General features: G+C 41.0%; 1 protein-coding gene and 1 non-coding gene across 3 annotated transcripts in view; both read left to right on the top strand.

Annotated features, from left to right (window-relative positions):
* C20H1orf141 (chromosome 20 C1orf141 homolog) overlaps positions 1-16,703 on the top strand; it is a 60,155-nt gene that overhangs the window by 33,019 nt on the left and 10,433 nt on the right. Inside the window, exon 7 of one of the 2 annotated variants that reach the window (XM_007978373.3) lies at positions 15,660-15,804. The exons of the other annotated variant lie outside the window; for it this stretch is intronic. Within the exon in view, the coding sequence (XP_007976564.3) occupies positions 15,660-15,804 (145 nt within the window). The remainder of the gene's footprint in view (positions 1-15,659; positions 15,805-16,703) is intronic. 2 annotated transcript variants of the gene reach the window in all.
* LOC119626455 (small nucleolar RNA SNORA31) lies at positions 16,260-16,394 on the top strand. The gene has a single exon (XR_005242623.1). It is a non-coding gene; the product is annotated as a small nucleolar RNA SNORA31 (small nucleolar RNA).

Genomic DNA, 16,703 nt, shown 5'->3' on the forward strand with positions numbered 1-16,703 from the left:
TTCAAGTGATTCTCCTGCCTCAGCTTCCTGAGTAGCTAGGATTACAGGCATGCACCACCATGCCCAGCTAATTTTTGTATTTTTAGTAGAGACGGGGTTTCACCACATTGGCCACGCCATCTTGAACTCCTGACCTCAGGTGATCTGCCCACCTCAGCCTCCCAAAGTGCTGGGATTACAAGCGTGAGCCACTATGCCCAGCCTGGAATTGTATTTTCTTGCTGATATGTTTGAGTTCCTTGTAATTTCTGGATAGTATTGTTGGATGTATAGATTGCAAAGATTTTCTCCTAATCTATGGGTTGTCTGTTTGCTGAGTATTTCTTTCACTGTTTGGAAGCTTTTTAGTTTAATTAGGTCCCATCTATTTTCATTTCTGTTGCATTTGCTTTTGGATTTTTGGTCATTAACTCTGCTGGAGCCAATGTCTAGAAGAGTTTTTCAGATGTTATCTTCTAAAATTTTTATGGTTTCAGGTCTTATATTTAAGTCTTCGAGCTGGGCATGGTGGCTTATGCCTATAAACCCGGTGCTCTGGGAGGCCAAGGTGGGCAGATCACTTGAGGCAGGGAGTTTGAGATCAGCCTGGCCAACATGGCAAAAACCCCCATCTCTACTAAAAATACAAAAATTAGTCAGGCATGGTGGTGTGTGCCTGTAATCCCAACTATTTAAGTGGCTGAGGCACAAGAATTGCTTGAATCCAGGAGGTAGAGCTTGCAGTGAACCAAGATTGCGTCATTGCATTCCAGCCTAGGCAACAGAACAAGACTCTGTCTCAAGAAAAAGAAAAAGATTTAAGCCTTTGATTTATCTTGAGTTGATTTTTTTTATAAGGTGAGAGGTGAGGATCCAGTTTCATTTTTCTACATGTGGCTTGCCAATTATCCCTGCACCATTTGTTGAACAGGGTGTCCTTTCCCCACCTTATGTTTTTGTTTGATTTGTCAAAGAGCAGTTGGCTGTAAGTATTTGGCTTTATTTCTGGGTTCTTTATTCTGTTCCATTGGTCTACATGCATATTTTTATACCAGTACCATGCTGTTTTGGTAACTATAGCCTTGTAGCAGAGTTTGAAGTCAGATAACGTTCTTTTTGCTTAGTCTTTCTTTGGCTAAAGAGGCTCTTTTTTGTTTCCATATGAATTTTAGGATTGTTTCTTCTAGTTCTATGAAGAATGATGGTGGTATTTTTATGGGAATTGCATTGAATCTGTAGATTGCTTTTGGCAGTATGGTCATTTTCACAATATTGATTCTACCCATTCCTGAGTATGGGATGTGTTTCCATTTGTGTTATCTGTGATTTATTTCAGCACTGTTTTGTAGTTTTCCTTGTAGAGATCTTTTATCTCCTTCATTAGGTATATTCCTATGATTTTTATTTTATTTATTTGAAACTCTTACAGAAGAGATTGCATTCTTGATCTGATTCTCAGCTTGGTTGTTGTTGGTGTACAGCAGTGCTACTGATTCATGTACATTGATTGTGTATCTTGAAACTTTACTGAATTCATTTATCAAATCTAGGAGATTTTTGGATGGGTCTTTAGGGTTTTCTAGGTATACAATCATATCAGCAAACAGTGACAGTTTGACTTCCTCCTTACTGATTTCTTTTTTTTTTTTTTTTTTTTTTGAGACGTAGTCTTGCTCTGTTGCCCAGGCTGGAGTGCAGTGGCGTGATCTCTGCTCACTGCAAGCTCTGCCTCCCAAGTTCACACCATTCTCCTGCCTCAGTTTCCTGAGTAGCTGGGATTACAGGTGCCCACCACTACACCCGGCTAATTTTTTGTATTTTTAGTAGAGATGGGGTTTCACTGTGTTAGTCAGGATGGTCTTGATCTCCTGACCTCATGATCCACCTGCCTCGGCCTCCCAAAGTGCTGGGATTACAGGGGTGAGCCACCGTACCTGGCCCCTCCTTTTTTTTTTCTTTTTTTCAGACACGGTCTCGCTCTGTCACCCAGGCTGGAGTACACTGGTGTGATCTCAGCTCACTGCAACCTCCGCCTCCCAGGTTCAAGTGATTCTCCTGCCTCAGCCTCCGGAGTAGCTGAGATTACAGGCATGAACCACCACACCTGGCTAATTCTTGTATTTTTAGTAGAGAAACGGGGTTTCAGGATGTTTCAGGCTGATCTCGAACTCCTGACCTCAGGTTTTCTGCCTGCCTCAGCCTCCCAAAGTGCTGGGAGCTTTGAGGGGCACTGATAGGGTCTGATTTCCACAAGATTAGAAGTTAGGATAATCCATGTTACACTGTTAACTTTTAGTAAGCTTTACTTTTGTTGAAAACCTTGTACATTTGGGATTGTAATTATTCTTTGCTATTAATAAGACCTCCTTCAGTCCATATTAACTTGGAATTGGCATAGATGGCTCCTTCCTGATTCTGTAAGTACTTTAAGGTTTGGCAGAGTGCAAACAGCTCCCACCTTTGAGCAGATCAATTATTAGGCAATTTTCCCAACTCTGTTTCTACAAGAGTTTCCTTATCACTTACTGAATACCCGTTGTGTCTTTTTCACTTAATCAGGAGGAACCATCTCCCTGTCCTGAAGGGAGTTCCTCCTAGATCTGGTCAGACCTTTTTATGGTAATTAATTAAGATTTAGATCCCCTGTTAGGAAACCTGCAGGGTTAAGGATTTTTGATAGGAAGGCTATGGATGTCAGTGGCCTCAGTGCTTTTGGGCTATGCCTTGTTTACACTGACAACAAGGTGGTATTGGAGTGTTACAGGATCACAGAGAAGACCTTCAATTATCAATTATATAGGTTTTAAATTTACCCTGGCTTTTAAAGGAATAGGGTACACTGTTTTTTCTTTACCACTTCTCTCTCTTTCTTTCTTTCTTTCTTTCTTTCTCTTTCTTTCTTTCTTTCTTTCTTTCTTTCTTTCTTTCTTTCTTTCTCTCTCTCTCTCTCTCTCTCTCTCTCTCTTTCTTTCTTTCTCTTTCTGTCTCTGTCTTTCTTTCTCTTTGATTTTCTGTCTCTTTCTCTCTTTCTTTCTCTGCTGGTCTCTCCCAGCCTCTGCCAGCCACTTTTTGATGGCTTCAGCAGTGTAAGACTGCCACCTCCTTGGGTTTTTGCACTGCATGCAATAACTCCATGGTTTCCTTGTGGTATTTAATGGGGGTTTCCCCAGAGGTTAGGAACTCCCTTTCTTTCCATATTGTAGCATGGGCATGTAGGATTAGATAAGCATACTTGCTATCTGTATACACATTTATTCATTTTCTGTTTGCCATTTCTAAGGCTTGGGTAAGTGCCACTAGTTCTGCTAACTGGGCGCTGGGGGAAAGAGGCTTACTTTCTGGTACTGTTACATCACAAACTATTGCATAACCTGCCCTTTGTATCCCATTCTCCACAAATGAACTTCCATCCGTATATAGGTTAAGGTCAGGATTAGCTAAGGGGATGTCTAAGAGATCATCTCGGGTAGCGTAAGTCTGGACTATAATTTGTTGGCAGTCATGCTGAATTGGTTCCCCGTCCTCTGGGAGAAAAGTGGCAGGGTTGAGGGCTGCACATGTACGTATTTGAAGCACTGGTCCCTCAAGGAGTAGTGCCTAGTATCTAAGCAGGGGATTGTCTGATAGCCATAAACTTCCTTTGGCACCTAGTGGGCCATTTACATCATGAGTGGTCCAGACAGTGAGATCCTTTCCTTGTATTATTTTGATAGCCTCTGATACTAAGATGGCCACTGCTGCAACTACCTGTAAACAGTGAGGCCAGCCTTTTGCTACTACGTCAATTTCCTTGCTTAAGTATGCCACTGGTTGTGGGGCTGTCCCACGAGTCTAAGTAAGGACTCCAAGAGCTATCCCTGCTCTCTCCATGATGTATAAAGAGACATTTTGTCCTGTGGGAAGGCTTAAAGCTGGAGTTTGTACTAGGGCCTCTTTTAAGGTTTGGAAGGCTGTTTCTGCCTCTGGTTCCCATTCTACTAGATGAGTGTTTGCCCTCTGGGTCTCCTTGATTAGAGTATAGAGGGGCCTGGCTATCTCTATGTCTGGGGATCCATAGTTGGCAAAAGCCGATGATTCCAAGGAACCCCCACAACTGTTTAAATGTCTTAGGGTGAGGAAAAGCCAGTATAGGCTGTATTCCTTCCTTGCTGGGGTCCTGGTTCCTTTGACTAAGATTAGGTCTAGATATTTGACTTGTTGTAGGCAGAACTGGGCCTTCATGTAGATGCCTTGTACCCTTGATTAGCTAGAAAGTTCAGGAGATCTAGAGTAGCCTGCTGGCATGATACTTCCAAACTGGTAGCCAAAAGTAAATCATCCACATACTGAAGGACCAGAGTTCCTGGACTTGAGAAGTGGCCTAGATCTTGGGTCAGTGACTGACCAAACAAATGAGGGCTATCCCTAAACCCTTGGGGCAAGACTGTCCAAATAAGTTGGGATATGTGGTCTGTGGGATCCTCAAAGGCAAAGAGAAACTGGGAGTCAGAGTGCAGGGGACTGCAGAAGAAGACATCCTTGAGGTCCAGAACACTGAACCATTCTACTTCCTCTGGTATTTGAGAGAACAGGGTATAGGGGTTGGGTACAACTGGATATAGAGGAATTACTGCCTCATTGATGAGTCTAAGATCTTGCACTAGTCTCCACCAACCATTCAGTTTTTGTACTCCTAGAATTGGGGTGTTGCAGGGACTGCTGCATTTTCTTACTAAGTCTTGAGCTTTTAAATGTCTAACAATATCCTGTAACCCTTTATGAGCTTCAGGCCTTAAGGGATATTGCCTTTGATAAGGAAAAGTAGTGGGGTCTTTTAGCCTAATTTGCACTGGGCAGGTATTTTTTGCCCTTCCGAATTGTCCTACCAATGCCCATACTTCAGGGTTATTCCCTCCTCAAGCAGAGGACAACAAATGGGTAACTTGTTCCCCGTATTCATGTAGATAATAGCTCCAGCTTTGGCTAAAATGTCCTTCCCTACTAAGGGTGTGGGACTTTCAGGCATAACAAGAAAGGTATGTGAAAAGAGCAAAGTCTCCCAATTACAATGAGGAGGTGGGAGAAATACCTGGTTACAGGCTGTCCCAGGATTGGACCTTAAAGACAGCTGTCCAGGACAGGAGATTAACACTGAGAAAGCTGCACCAGTATCTAGGAGGAAGTCAGTTTCTTGGCCCTCAATGGTTAATCATAGCCGGGGCTCAGTGAGGGTGATGACATGAGCTGGCACTTGCCCCGGGCACCCTCAGTCCTGTTGTTGGATCATCTGGTTGGGGGCTTATGACCCAGAGAATATTTGTCCTGTGGGGCAGTGCACCTTCCAGTGATTGCCTCAGCATAGTGGACATGGGTGAGGGGGCAGCTTGTTTCTTGTTGGATAATCTTTTTTAAGGTGTCCTTGCAAGCCACACTGGTAACAAGCCTGCTCCATTTTCTGTCTGCTCTGAACCATCAACGTTTGTTTGTCTGAGGGCCATGACTAAGGCTGTGGCCTTTCTCTGATCTCGCTTTTCCTTTTCGGCCTGTTCCTCTTGGTCCCTATTATAGAACACTGAGGTTGCCAGGTTTAGTAATGCCTCCAAATTTTGTTCAGGACCCAGGGCTCACTTTTGGAGCTTTCTCCTGATATCTGCAGCTGATTGGTTAGTAAACTTATCTTTTAGGATCAATTGACCCTCGAGTGAGTTGGGTAACAGGGGAGTATATTTTCTTAAGGCCTCTCGTAGCCACTTGAGGAAGGCAGAAGGATTTTCTTCCTTTCCCTGAGTTATGGTAGACATCATTTAATAATTCATGGTCTTTTTCCTAATTGTCCTTAGTCCTTCTAGAACACAGGTCAACAGATGTTTGAGACTCCAGTCCCCATGATCTGAGTCGAGGTCCCAGTAGGGGTCCATACTGGGGGTGACTTGCTGACTGTTAGGAAATTTGTCCCTTTCTTCGGCTGTCATTCTATCATTTACTTGACTAAGATACCAGGTATCTCCAAACTCTCAGGCTGCAGCTGAAGCCACATTCTTCTCATTAAAGGCCAGGGTTTGATCTAACAACAGCATAACATCTCTCCAAGTGAGATTGAAGGTTTGCCCTAGACCCTGTAGGGCATCTATATACCTATCAGAATCATCTGAAAACTTCCCCAGGTCTGCCTTGATCTGCTTTAAATCAGAGAGGGAGAAGGGGACATGTACCCGGGTTGGGCCAAATTCCCCTCCCCCTACAGCTTGAAGGGGACATAACCAATAGCACAGGGGTTTCTGTGGTCCTTTGGAGATTTCTTTGCTTGTTTCCTTCTGGGCAGGGGCGATTAGAGGAGGCTTATCATTAACAGGAATGGGAGCTATAGGGAGGCTAGGATATGGGGGTAAACTGAGAGGTCCTCTTGTGGGATGTAAATTGCAAGCTTTGCATAGTTGTGGATTCTCCTTCAATGAAAAGAAAGCTTGGACATAAGGTATTTCACTCCATTTGCCTTCCCTCTTACAGAACAGGTCAAGCTGCATGATAGTATTGTAATTTATACTTCCCTCAGGTGGCCATTTTTCACTATCAGAGAAAGAATATTGGGGCCAGGTCATAGTGCAGAAAAAAAATAAGCCACTTCTTTTTTTAAGGTTTGTTGATCAAATTGGTCCCAATGGCTTAGGATACATTTCAAGGGTGAGCCTGTTGATGCCTGAGTGTTTCTCATCTGAAAGAAAAAAACGGCCCATGGTTTTGGTTTGTTTATTCCCCACCATCCCCCACCCCACCCGCCCCCACCCAAGAACCGGCAATGGTCCCTGGACTCTGCTGATCGGAATAGTTGTGCTCACCAACGCAGCAGCAGAAACCCTAATTTTCCTCTTAGACCACAAAGAGGACCGAGGAAGGTCGGATTTAGTGGCCCTTACCAATGCATTCTCAAAAACCTGTTAGAGTCCTAAGCATTCTCTTGTTAGTATTGGGAGCTTACCCCTGTCCTGTAAGGATGTTATGCCCCAAAAATGAAGTGGAGGGCCATACCCTGAGGGAGGGAAGGGATGTCAAGGAAGAGTGATGCCTTTTGTCCTCACTTCTCATCATATGAATAGGAAAGATATCATTTCTGAGGCGCTCCATATCCTAGCTTCAGGAGTAGCTTTTGTTAGGCCTGCTAGTCTGAGGAGGGATCCTAAAATTCCAGATAGTCCCCCGACAACAGCAGGGCTTCAGGCAAAAATTATGTCTTTCTGATTGGTGAGCCCAAGTGCCTAAAGGGAACAGAGTCCTGAAGTTTATACTAGAAATCATTCTCATAGAAGAAACTAGAAAAGCACCAGAGACAGGGAGTGATTTTTAGAAGCTGGACTAGCCTCAGAGAAGAGAGGTGAGAGGAAGTTTTTCTGACAGGCATTAGGACCCAGGAGGCAAGGGTCAGGATAGATAGGATAGATGGGCGAGTCTTGCTTGGGTGATGTGACTTTGAGAGTTCCTCTCATGGCTACAGGGTCAACCAACTTTTTGTCGGGACATGAGCTGAATAGCTTTCTGCTCTGTCGACCCTCGGCTCAGCCCAGAAATACAGGAAAAGCGGAAACTGGTTCCAGGCAAACCAACAACCCTAAACTCTGAAGAGTCGGGGGTTGTTAGAGAGCCCTTTCCCAGAAAGTCTGACACCCGTGTCTTTAGTCTGGCATCCACACTAATCGCTTTTAACTGGTTGACAGATGCCTGGTGTTTAGCCCCCAAATTCTAAGGAAAAATAGGACAGAATAGCAAACAAAAGCGGTCCAGTGGTACTCACCACTTGGCAGCCTCCCTTTGTGGTTGCCAAGATGTGTACAGAGTTTGTTCCTACTGGTGGGTTCTTGGTCTCGTTGACTTTAAGAATGAAGCTGCAGACCTTCACGGTGTTACAGCTCTTAAAGGTGGCACGAGCCCAAAGAGTGAGCAGCAGCAAGATTTATTGTGAAGGGTGAAAGAACAAACTTCCACAGCATGGAAGGGGACCTGAGCGGGTTGCCACTGCTGGCTGGGACGGTCAGCTTTTATTCCCGTATTTGTCTGCACCCACGTCCTGCTGATTGGTCCATTTTACAGAGTGCTGATTGGTGCATTTACAATCCTCTAGCTAGACAGAAAAGTCCTCCAAGTCCCCACTCAACCCAGTTAAGTCCAGCTGACTTCACCTCTCGGTGGTTCTTGAAGCAAAAGTGGGTGGTGTGTCTCCACATGCTGTTCTGTCCATCCAAATGGAAGCTGCACATTAGCCCTGTCTCCTATCCGCCATGTTCTCAATTTTCTTCCTAGAATATATCTTCAAGAAACTTCTCTAGAAATGTTGCATGGATATTTGAGAGTGTGTTTATTTTTCCAATATACTTGATTGATAATTTGACTATGTAGACTTAGAGGTTCAAAATCATTTTTTTCCCAGCCTTTGAAGACATTGTTCTACTGTCCTATATAGTTTTGTGTTGCTGTGAAAAGTTCTCGAACTTCATGACATTATTTTTTTCTGGAAACTTTTTAGAAACTTTATCAACATTGTGCTGACATGTCTCAAGGCAGCCTGGCCAACATGGCAAAATCTCATCTCTACTAAAATACAAAAATTAGCTGGGTGTGGTGGCACACACCTGTAATCTCAGCTACTCAGAGGCTGAGGCAAGAGAATCTCTTGAACCCAGGAGGTGGGGGTTGCAGTGAGCTGAGATCACACCACTGTGCTCTAGGAACAGAGTGAGACTCCATCTCAAAAAAAAAAAAAGAAAGAAAAAGAAAGAAATGTCTCAAGGATGTGCCTGGGTATGGTAGTTTTACTTTATTCTGTTCAGTGCTCAGTGAACCCCACTCTAAAGCTAAATGTCTTTCTTTAGTTCTAAAAAATGTATTTTATTTCTTTGCCAATTTCATCTCTACTATTTTCTCTGCTTTCTAACCATCAGATATTAGACACTTTGGATTGATTTTCTACATTGCTTTTCTTTATTTTGTCTCTTTGACACTTTGCCCTTTTTTTTTGAGATAGGGTCTGTCTCTGTTGCCCCGGCTGGAGTACAGTGGCACAATCACACCTTACTGCGGCCTCTACCTCCTGCTGGGCTCAAGCAATCCTCTCACTTCAGCCTCCTCAGTAGCTGGGACCACAGGTGTGTGCTACCATGCTTGGCTAATTTTTGTATTTTTTGTAAAGATGGGGTGTTGCCATGTTGCCCAAACTGGTCTCGAACTCCTGAGCTCAAGCTATCTACCTGCCTGTGCCTCCCAAAGTGCTGGGATTACAGGTATGAGCCACTATGCCCAGCTAAAATGTTGCTCTTTATTATGGGAAATTTCCTTGACTTTTTCTTCCAGCCCTTTTATTGCATTTTTGTTTAGTAATCATATTTTACATTTCCAATGTTTCTTTTTCTTGGTAGTGGCCCTTCTTTCCCCCCATTGAATCCTGTCACATTTGTTCTCAAAGTTTTCTGAAGATATTAGAGTTAGTTTTCTTAGGTTCTTTTCTGTTTCTTAAATTACATTTCCTTTAAGGTTGTTATATGTATCTTTGATATTGCTGATTTTTATCATATGTGGTTGCTATGGTCTGAATGTATACCCCCAAAATTCATATGTTGAAACTTAATAGCCAATGTGATGGTATTAAGGAGTGATGGCTTTAGGAGGTGATTAGGTCATGGGGCAGAGTCCTCACGAATAGTGACCTTATAAAAGAGATTCTAGGGAGTTGTTTGCCCCTTCTACCATGTGAGGACACAGAATAAGGCACCACCTATGAATCCGAGAGTGAGCCCTTACTAAACACCAAATTTGCTGATGACTTGATCTTGGACTTCCCAGCCTAAGAATTGTGAGAAGTAAATTTCTATTATTTCTATTACCCCGTTTAAGGGATTTGTTTTATAGCAGCTTAAATAGAATAAGACATTGGTACATTTTTATTTGTGATATTTTAGAATGAAGATGGGGTTAATTTTTCCAGGAAGCTGCCATTAATTTTACAAGTAAGTCTATCCCCAGAATGAAAACCTAACTGTTCTGTGTATATGAAAGAGTGCTCACCCACCTTACTTTAGGATTTGAGGGCAGGGAGTAGGCAGTTGGCCTGGTAGCCTTTTTTGCAGACGCTACCATAAAGAGAATTTTGCTCTGGGGAGCCAAAACCCACACTAGCAGGAAGTTTATTAAGAGAAGGGGACTCTGTTTTAGCCTGGGATTAATTAAATGCCATTTCCTGTAAATTGCCTGTGGGACAGGACAACTGGGAGACGGGAAAAGTGGTAACTGGTTCAGAAATTTCATTCGGCATTTCAGTTAATGTCTCTTTACAACTTTTGTTCTCATTCCCACCCTCAATACCTGCCTCCTCTAAGCCTGGAGTTTCTCCAGGTTTCATCAAATAGATAACGTATTAGTGACTCCTCTACTGTAAAGCTTCGATTATCTTTCTTTTAGAAATCTGTTGAAATCTCTCCCAGGCACTGATCTGTCTTCCCATCATTCTCTCACAAACACATATGCACACATTCCTGTTCTCTTTCTTTTACAAGTTGATTCTTTGTGGTATTTCCTTGCCATAATCGTAAAGAGATCTTAGTAGGGCATGGCTATAAATAGCATGGCTTGTCATATTGACTCAGAAGGACCTCTCCCATTTAAAACTTATGCCTCTACTAGTTCCCCAATCTACATTCATACTGACTCCTGAAAGGCCTTGATCCTTCAATAATTTCTTGTTTGACTTCTGTTGAAATATTTCTTAGACATATCTTCAGTGTAAGAAATGGTGAGAGACTGAGCCAAAGCAGTAGAAATGGGAATGTAGTGGAGGACACTGATTAGGAAGAAATTAAATAGTCAGGCTTGATGGAGTTTGCAAGTGATTGTAGTTAGTGCTTAGAATGATAATCCCCCAATTTCTTGTTTGGAAAACTGAAATTCCATGAAATTTGATGTGTTACATTTTCACTATCATTCAGTTTGAAAAAATTTTCTAATTCTTCTTTGAAATATGGATTCTTCAGAAGTATGTTATAGAATTTCAAAATATTTGGAGTTTTTCCAGCTATCTTACTGTTATTGATATCTAATTTAATTACGTTGTGGTCAAATAATACATTATGTAGGGTTCCAATCCAGTTAAACTTCTATTTAGACTTGTTTCAGGGCTCAGGATATGATCTGTCTTATTGAAAGTACTAAGTGCACGTAAAAGAATGTGTATTTAGCAGTTATATGGTGTAGTGTTCTATAAGTACACAAGTATATGAGTATATTTATAAATATATATCTCTATTATAGATATAAAATATGAAAGTATATGTATAAATTAGGTCAAGATGGTTGTTAGTTTCATTCAGGTCATCTGTGTCTTTACAGACTTTTAAAAATCTAGTTATTCTGTCAATTGCTGGGAGATGTTAAAATCTTTCTGATTATAAAATTGCCCATTTCTCTGACTCTGTTAATTTCTGCTATATATATATATATATATTTTTTTTTTTCCCCGAGATCTTGGCACCATCTTGGCTCCCTGCAGCCTCCACCTCCCAAGTTCAAGTAATTCTCCTCCTTCAGCCTCCTGAGTAGCTGGGATTACAAGCACCCACCACCATACCTGGTCTTTTTTTTTTGGTAGAGATGTGGTTTCGCCATGTTGGCCAGGTTGGTCTCGAACTCCTAGCCTCAGGTCATCTGCCCACCTCAGCCTCCCAAAGTGCTGAAATTACAGGCATGAGCCACTGTGGCCAGCCTGCTTCATGTATTTTGTAACCCTATTATTAGGTGTATATGTATTTATGATTTTTATGTCTCCCTGATGAATTGATCTTTTTGTTATAGTGAAATGTCTGTCTCTGTCTCTGGTAATACTATTTTTCTTGATATCTATCTTTCTTTTTTTTTTTTTCTTGAGACGGAGTTTCACTCTTGTTGCCCAGGCTGGAGTGCAGTGGTGCAATCTCAGCTCACTGCAACCTCCACCTCCTGGGTTCAAGTGATTCTCCTGCCTCAGCCTCCTGAGTAGCTGGGATTACAGGCATGCGCAACCACGCCCAGCTAATTGTTTGAATTTTTAGTAGAGACAGGGTTTCTCCAAGCTGGCCCGGCTGGTCTCAAACTCCCGACCTCAGGTGATCCACCCACCTCAGCCTCCCAGAGTGCTGGGATTACTGGCGTGAGCCACTGCGCCTGGCCAGATGTCTATCTTACCTGATATTTATAGAACCACTGCAGCTTTCTTATGCATCCTGTTTACATAGTATATATTTTTCCATCAGTTTACTTTCAACTTATATTTATAGTACATTTTTTATACACAGCATATACTTGAGTCTTGCTTTTCTAAAAATCTATTCTGACAATGTCTTTTAATTGAAATGTTTATTTCATTAATGTTTAATGCAATTGTTGATATGGGTGAAATTAAGTCTATCATTTTATTCTGTTTTGTTTGTTTGTCCGTGTGCTTTTTGTTCCTCTGTTCCTTCTTTTCTGCCTTTCTTTGGATTATTTGAATATTTATCAAAATTTCACTTTAATGTATCCATTGGCTTTTAGTTATGTCTCTTTTTATTTGTTTGGGATTTTTAGTGGTTTTAGTATAGACTAAAGTATACATCATCAACTTGTCACAGTCTACTTAGAGTAAAATGGTACTACTTCACATAAAGATGTAGAAATCTTTAAATTATATTGTTCCGTTTACTTCCCCAAACCTTTGTACTATAGTTTCTGTATGTAATACTATAAACCCCGCAGGACGGTATTATAATTTTTGCTTTCAGAAATTCAATGTGTTTTAAAGAAAGTAAAGGGGATAAGAATCTCCCTCTGAGGTTTTATTAAACATGTCAGACTTTTCTTTATTGTCCTACAGGTTCCTGAATTTCTGTTTTTTCATATTAAATAATTTCTATTGATCTATCTTTAAGTTCTCAGATTATTCCCTCAGATATTTTCTCTTTGTTTTAAGCTCAACCAGTTAACAGATATTACATGTTTTAATTCTATAATTTCCATTTTAAAAAGTAGTTTCTGTTTCTCTGATAAGATTCCCTATGTTTTTCCTTTACTTTGAACATATTTTACTTTTTTCATGAAGCATGGTTTTTTGTTAGTTTGTTTGGTTTTGTTTTTGTTTTTTAGGTGAAGTCGTGCTCTGTCACCCAGGCCGGAGTGCAGTGGCACAATCTCAGTTGCTGCAACCTCTGCCTCCCAGATTCAAGTGATTCTCCCGTCTCAACCTGCTGAGTAGCTGGGACTACAGATGTGTGCAACCAACCCCAGCTATTTTGTATGTGTGTGTGTATGTGGATTTTTAGTAGAGACAGGGTTTCACCATGTTGGTCAGGCTGGTCTCGAACTCCTGACCTCAAGTGATGCACCTGCCTCGGCCTCTTAAAGTGTTAGGATTACAGGCGTGAGCCGCCGTGCCCGACCCATCAAGCATAGTTATAATAGCTGCTATAAAATCTGTTAATTCCAATGTCTGGGTCATTCAATATCTGGTCTTGTTGGATTGTCTTTTATGTTAACACTAGGTCTCACTTCCTCGGTTCTTTTAGATCAAGTTGGGTTGATCTTGGACATTGTGACTATTGTATTGTGAAGACTCTGCACTCTCCTGTTGTCCTACAAAATTTATTGATGTTTTTGTTCTAGCAGTCAATTATCTTGATTGTACTCAAAATACAAAATGACTCGTGAACAGCAGCTCAAATTTTAGTTCAATTGTTTTATCCTTAGCAGGCTGCTTGCAGGAGTTTCTAAACATGCATGGTTTAGGGGTTAACCAGAGACTTGAACAGGTAGTGTCTTACACATAGAAGTCTCTCATGCAGGAAATGGAGCTGCCATCTTTGGCTCTCTTCTTTGCATCATTCCTTTCTCACTTTCCAGCAGCTTTGTTTGCCCAAACTTTGTCTTCTGGTTCTTCTGGCCAGAAATAACATGGTTTTTCTAGCAGAATTTTAGATGCTCCATGCGATGCCAACTTCAGTCTGCCTTCAAGCTAAAAGCTATACAAATAGCAACTCCACTCCATGCAAATCAGTGATACCAAGTGTCAATACTTTCTCTTTGCCACCTGCTTTTGTTTATTCTCCAGGACCTTAAGGTCATGTGTGTGCATGCATGTGTGTGTGCGTGTGTGTGTGTGTATTTTATCTAGAGCATTTTGTCTAGAGTCTATGGTTTTTATCTGTGGGTAGGTAGGTCTGATAGAGGATTACTCAGCTATGTTGAATCAGAATTCCCCAGTCTTTACTACTTTTATTATCTTTTCCTGTTGCGTTACTGGGCACTCCCTAAAAATTTATAAATAATTGTGGTGATAGATGTTACTGTTGCCATGTCATAGACTAATATATTACCATTAACAATGTTGTTGACTGTTACTTTTACATATATATAATTTTAAAAATTATCTTTAATTTTTTTTTTTTTTTTTTTTTTTTTTTGAGACAGAGTCTCACTCTGTCCCTCAGGCTTGAGTGCAGTGGCATGATCTCAGTGCACGGCCACCTTCGCCTCCCAGATTCCAGCAATTCTCCTGCCGCAGCTTCCTGAGTAGCTGGGACTACAGGTGTGCACCACCATGCCCGGCTTATTTTGGATTTTTAGTAGAGACGGGTTTCACAGTGTTGGCCACGCTGGTCTTAAACTCCTGACCTCAGGTGATCCACCTGCCTTGGCCTCCCAAAATGCTGGGATTACAGGCATGAGCCACTGCACCTGGCCAATATTCTTTCTCACATTAAGAAAGTATTATCTCTATGTAGTTTTATTACAGTTCTTATCAATAATAGTTAAATTTATCAGATTTATCAGTATTGCAGCTATTAAAATAATTACATCATTTTAATCCTTTTGACCTATGGGTAATGAGTTATAATAACATATAGAAACCTTTAATTTCTTGATGGTTTTATTTGGCTGTTGTAAATTTGTACTAGTATAGTGTTGCTCGGTATTTTATTTTAAATTTGTGAAAAATCCTGAAGTCATAGGTAAGATTAGCTTGTAGCCTTCTTTATTTTTCCAGACTTTGGCTTTTAAGACTATACCAGCTTATAAAAAGAAATGAAAAGTTGTTTACTTTTTTTTTTTTTTTTTTTTTTTTTGAGACGGAGTCTCGCTTTGTCGCCCAGACTGCAGTGCAGTGGCACAATCTCGGCTCACTGCAAGCTCTGCCTCCCGGGTTCACGCCATTCTCCTGCCTCAGCCTCCTGAATAGCTGGGACTACAGGCGCCCGCCACCTTGCCTGGCTAGTTTTTTGTACTTTTTAGTAGAGACGGGGTTTCACCATGCTAGCCAGGATGGTCTGGATCTCCTGACCTCGTGTTCCGCCCGTCTTGGCCTCCCAAAGTGCTGGGATTACAGGCTTGAGCCACCGTGCCCGGCCTGGAGAGAGAAATTTTATGTGAATATAAAGGTTAAGTTTCATAGACAAAGGAAAAAAAAAATTAGTAAAAAGTGTGAGCATAAGCAGATCCTTTAACTTCTGAAGGTTTGTTTTCTTATTGATAATGCTCATCTCATAGTAGGTTTTTCTGAGAATTAAATCACATTTGAAAATATTTAAAGAACCAGAGAGCTGTTAGTTATCATAATTCAATATTGCAAATGTGAATACTCAAACACAAATTATTTATTAATATACATGGAAAAAAAATCATTTCTAAGATAATTTTCCATTTTTCCTGATATTTAGATGGAAAATGCAAGGCCTCTGAATGTTCTACATTCAAAGCATAGACAAGCATGTAGAAGATCACGGGGTTCTACAGACTTTTCTCCTATGTTCAACACTCAGTCTAATGCTCATAAAAAGGAAAAAGACTCTACTTTATTTACAGGTACAGAAATTGCATGTTTACATTGAAATAATTGAAAGTTACCTGCATCTAAACTTAGGGTGTAAGCATTAAGAAAATCTTTAACCAAGGAATATTAGTCTTTGATCACGCTACAATAACGATCTTTCTCCAGCCTTCTTTTCTTTCTCGTAAACCTATCTACACCACACTGATTCTAGTCATATTTAACAGGCTGTTTTACTTAGTTAACCAAATTACTGTGTGATTTGATTCATTGTCTGTTGCCTATGCTTCAAACATATGTTTTCACCTGATGGATTCCTGTTCGACTTTCATAGTTAAGAGATTTTAGCCTCAAATAAAAGAAAATCCAACCGCCTGTAGCTTAAACTGTAAAGATATTTATTATCTAAAAAAACAAGAAGTCCATCAGAAAGGCATTTGCAGGGTTGGCTCATTCAGGGGCTTTATAATGTCATTAGATATTCAGTTCCATGCATCTATTTGACAGACCTGGAGTAGTTACTGTCTGCTGCTAAGGTTTCCACCACAGATGCAAGAAAAAAAATATTCTCTTGCTTTCTGTCTGTCTGATTGTGGCTGCTGAGATTGAATAGAGGAATAAAGTGGTGGAAAAAATGTCCAGTTCCTCTGTCTTTCCTCAATGGTCTTAGCAGGTAGCTTGTCCTCCTATCCTTGCTGTACAGTATGATGACAACTATTCAATATAGCTTGTGTGACTAGAAATGCTTTTTATGCCTTGGTAAGAATGAAAAAAATGTTTTCCCAAAGCCAACTCCCCCTTATGTTTCTTTGGCTCAAAGAGCCTCATGCATCCACATCTAAACCAATAGATCATCATTGGCTTAGATCACTTTTTCCAACTTTTAACATGGCCACAGTAGGAAATACTTTTTATATTACACACACACACACAC

This window comes from Chlorocebus sabaeus, chromosome 20 (genome assembly GCF_047675955.1).
Source record: "Chlorocebus sabaeus isolate Y175 chromosome 20, mChlSab1.0.hap1, whole genome shotgun sequence".
Taxonomy (NCBI): domain Eukaryota; kingdom Metazoa; phylum Chordata; class Mammalia; order Primates; family Cercopithecidae; genus Chlorocebus; species Chlorocebus sabaeus.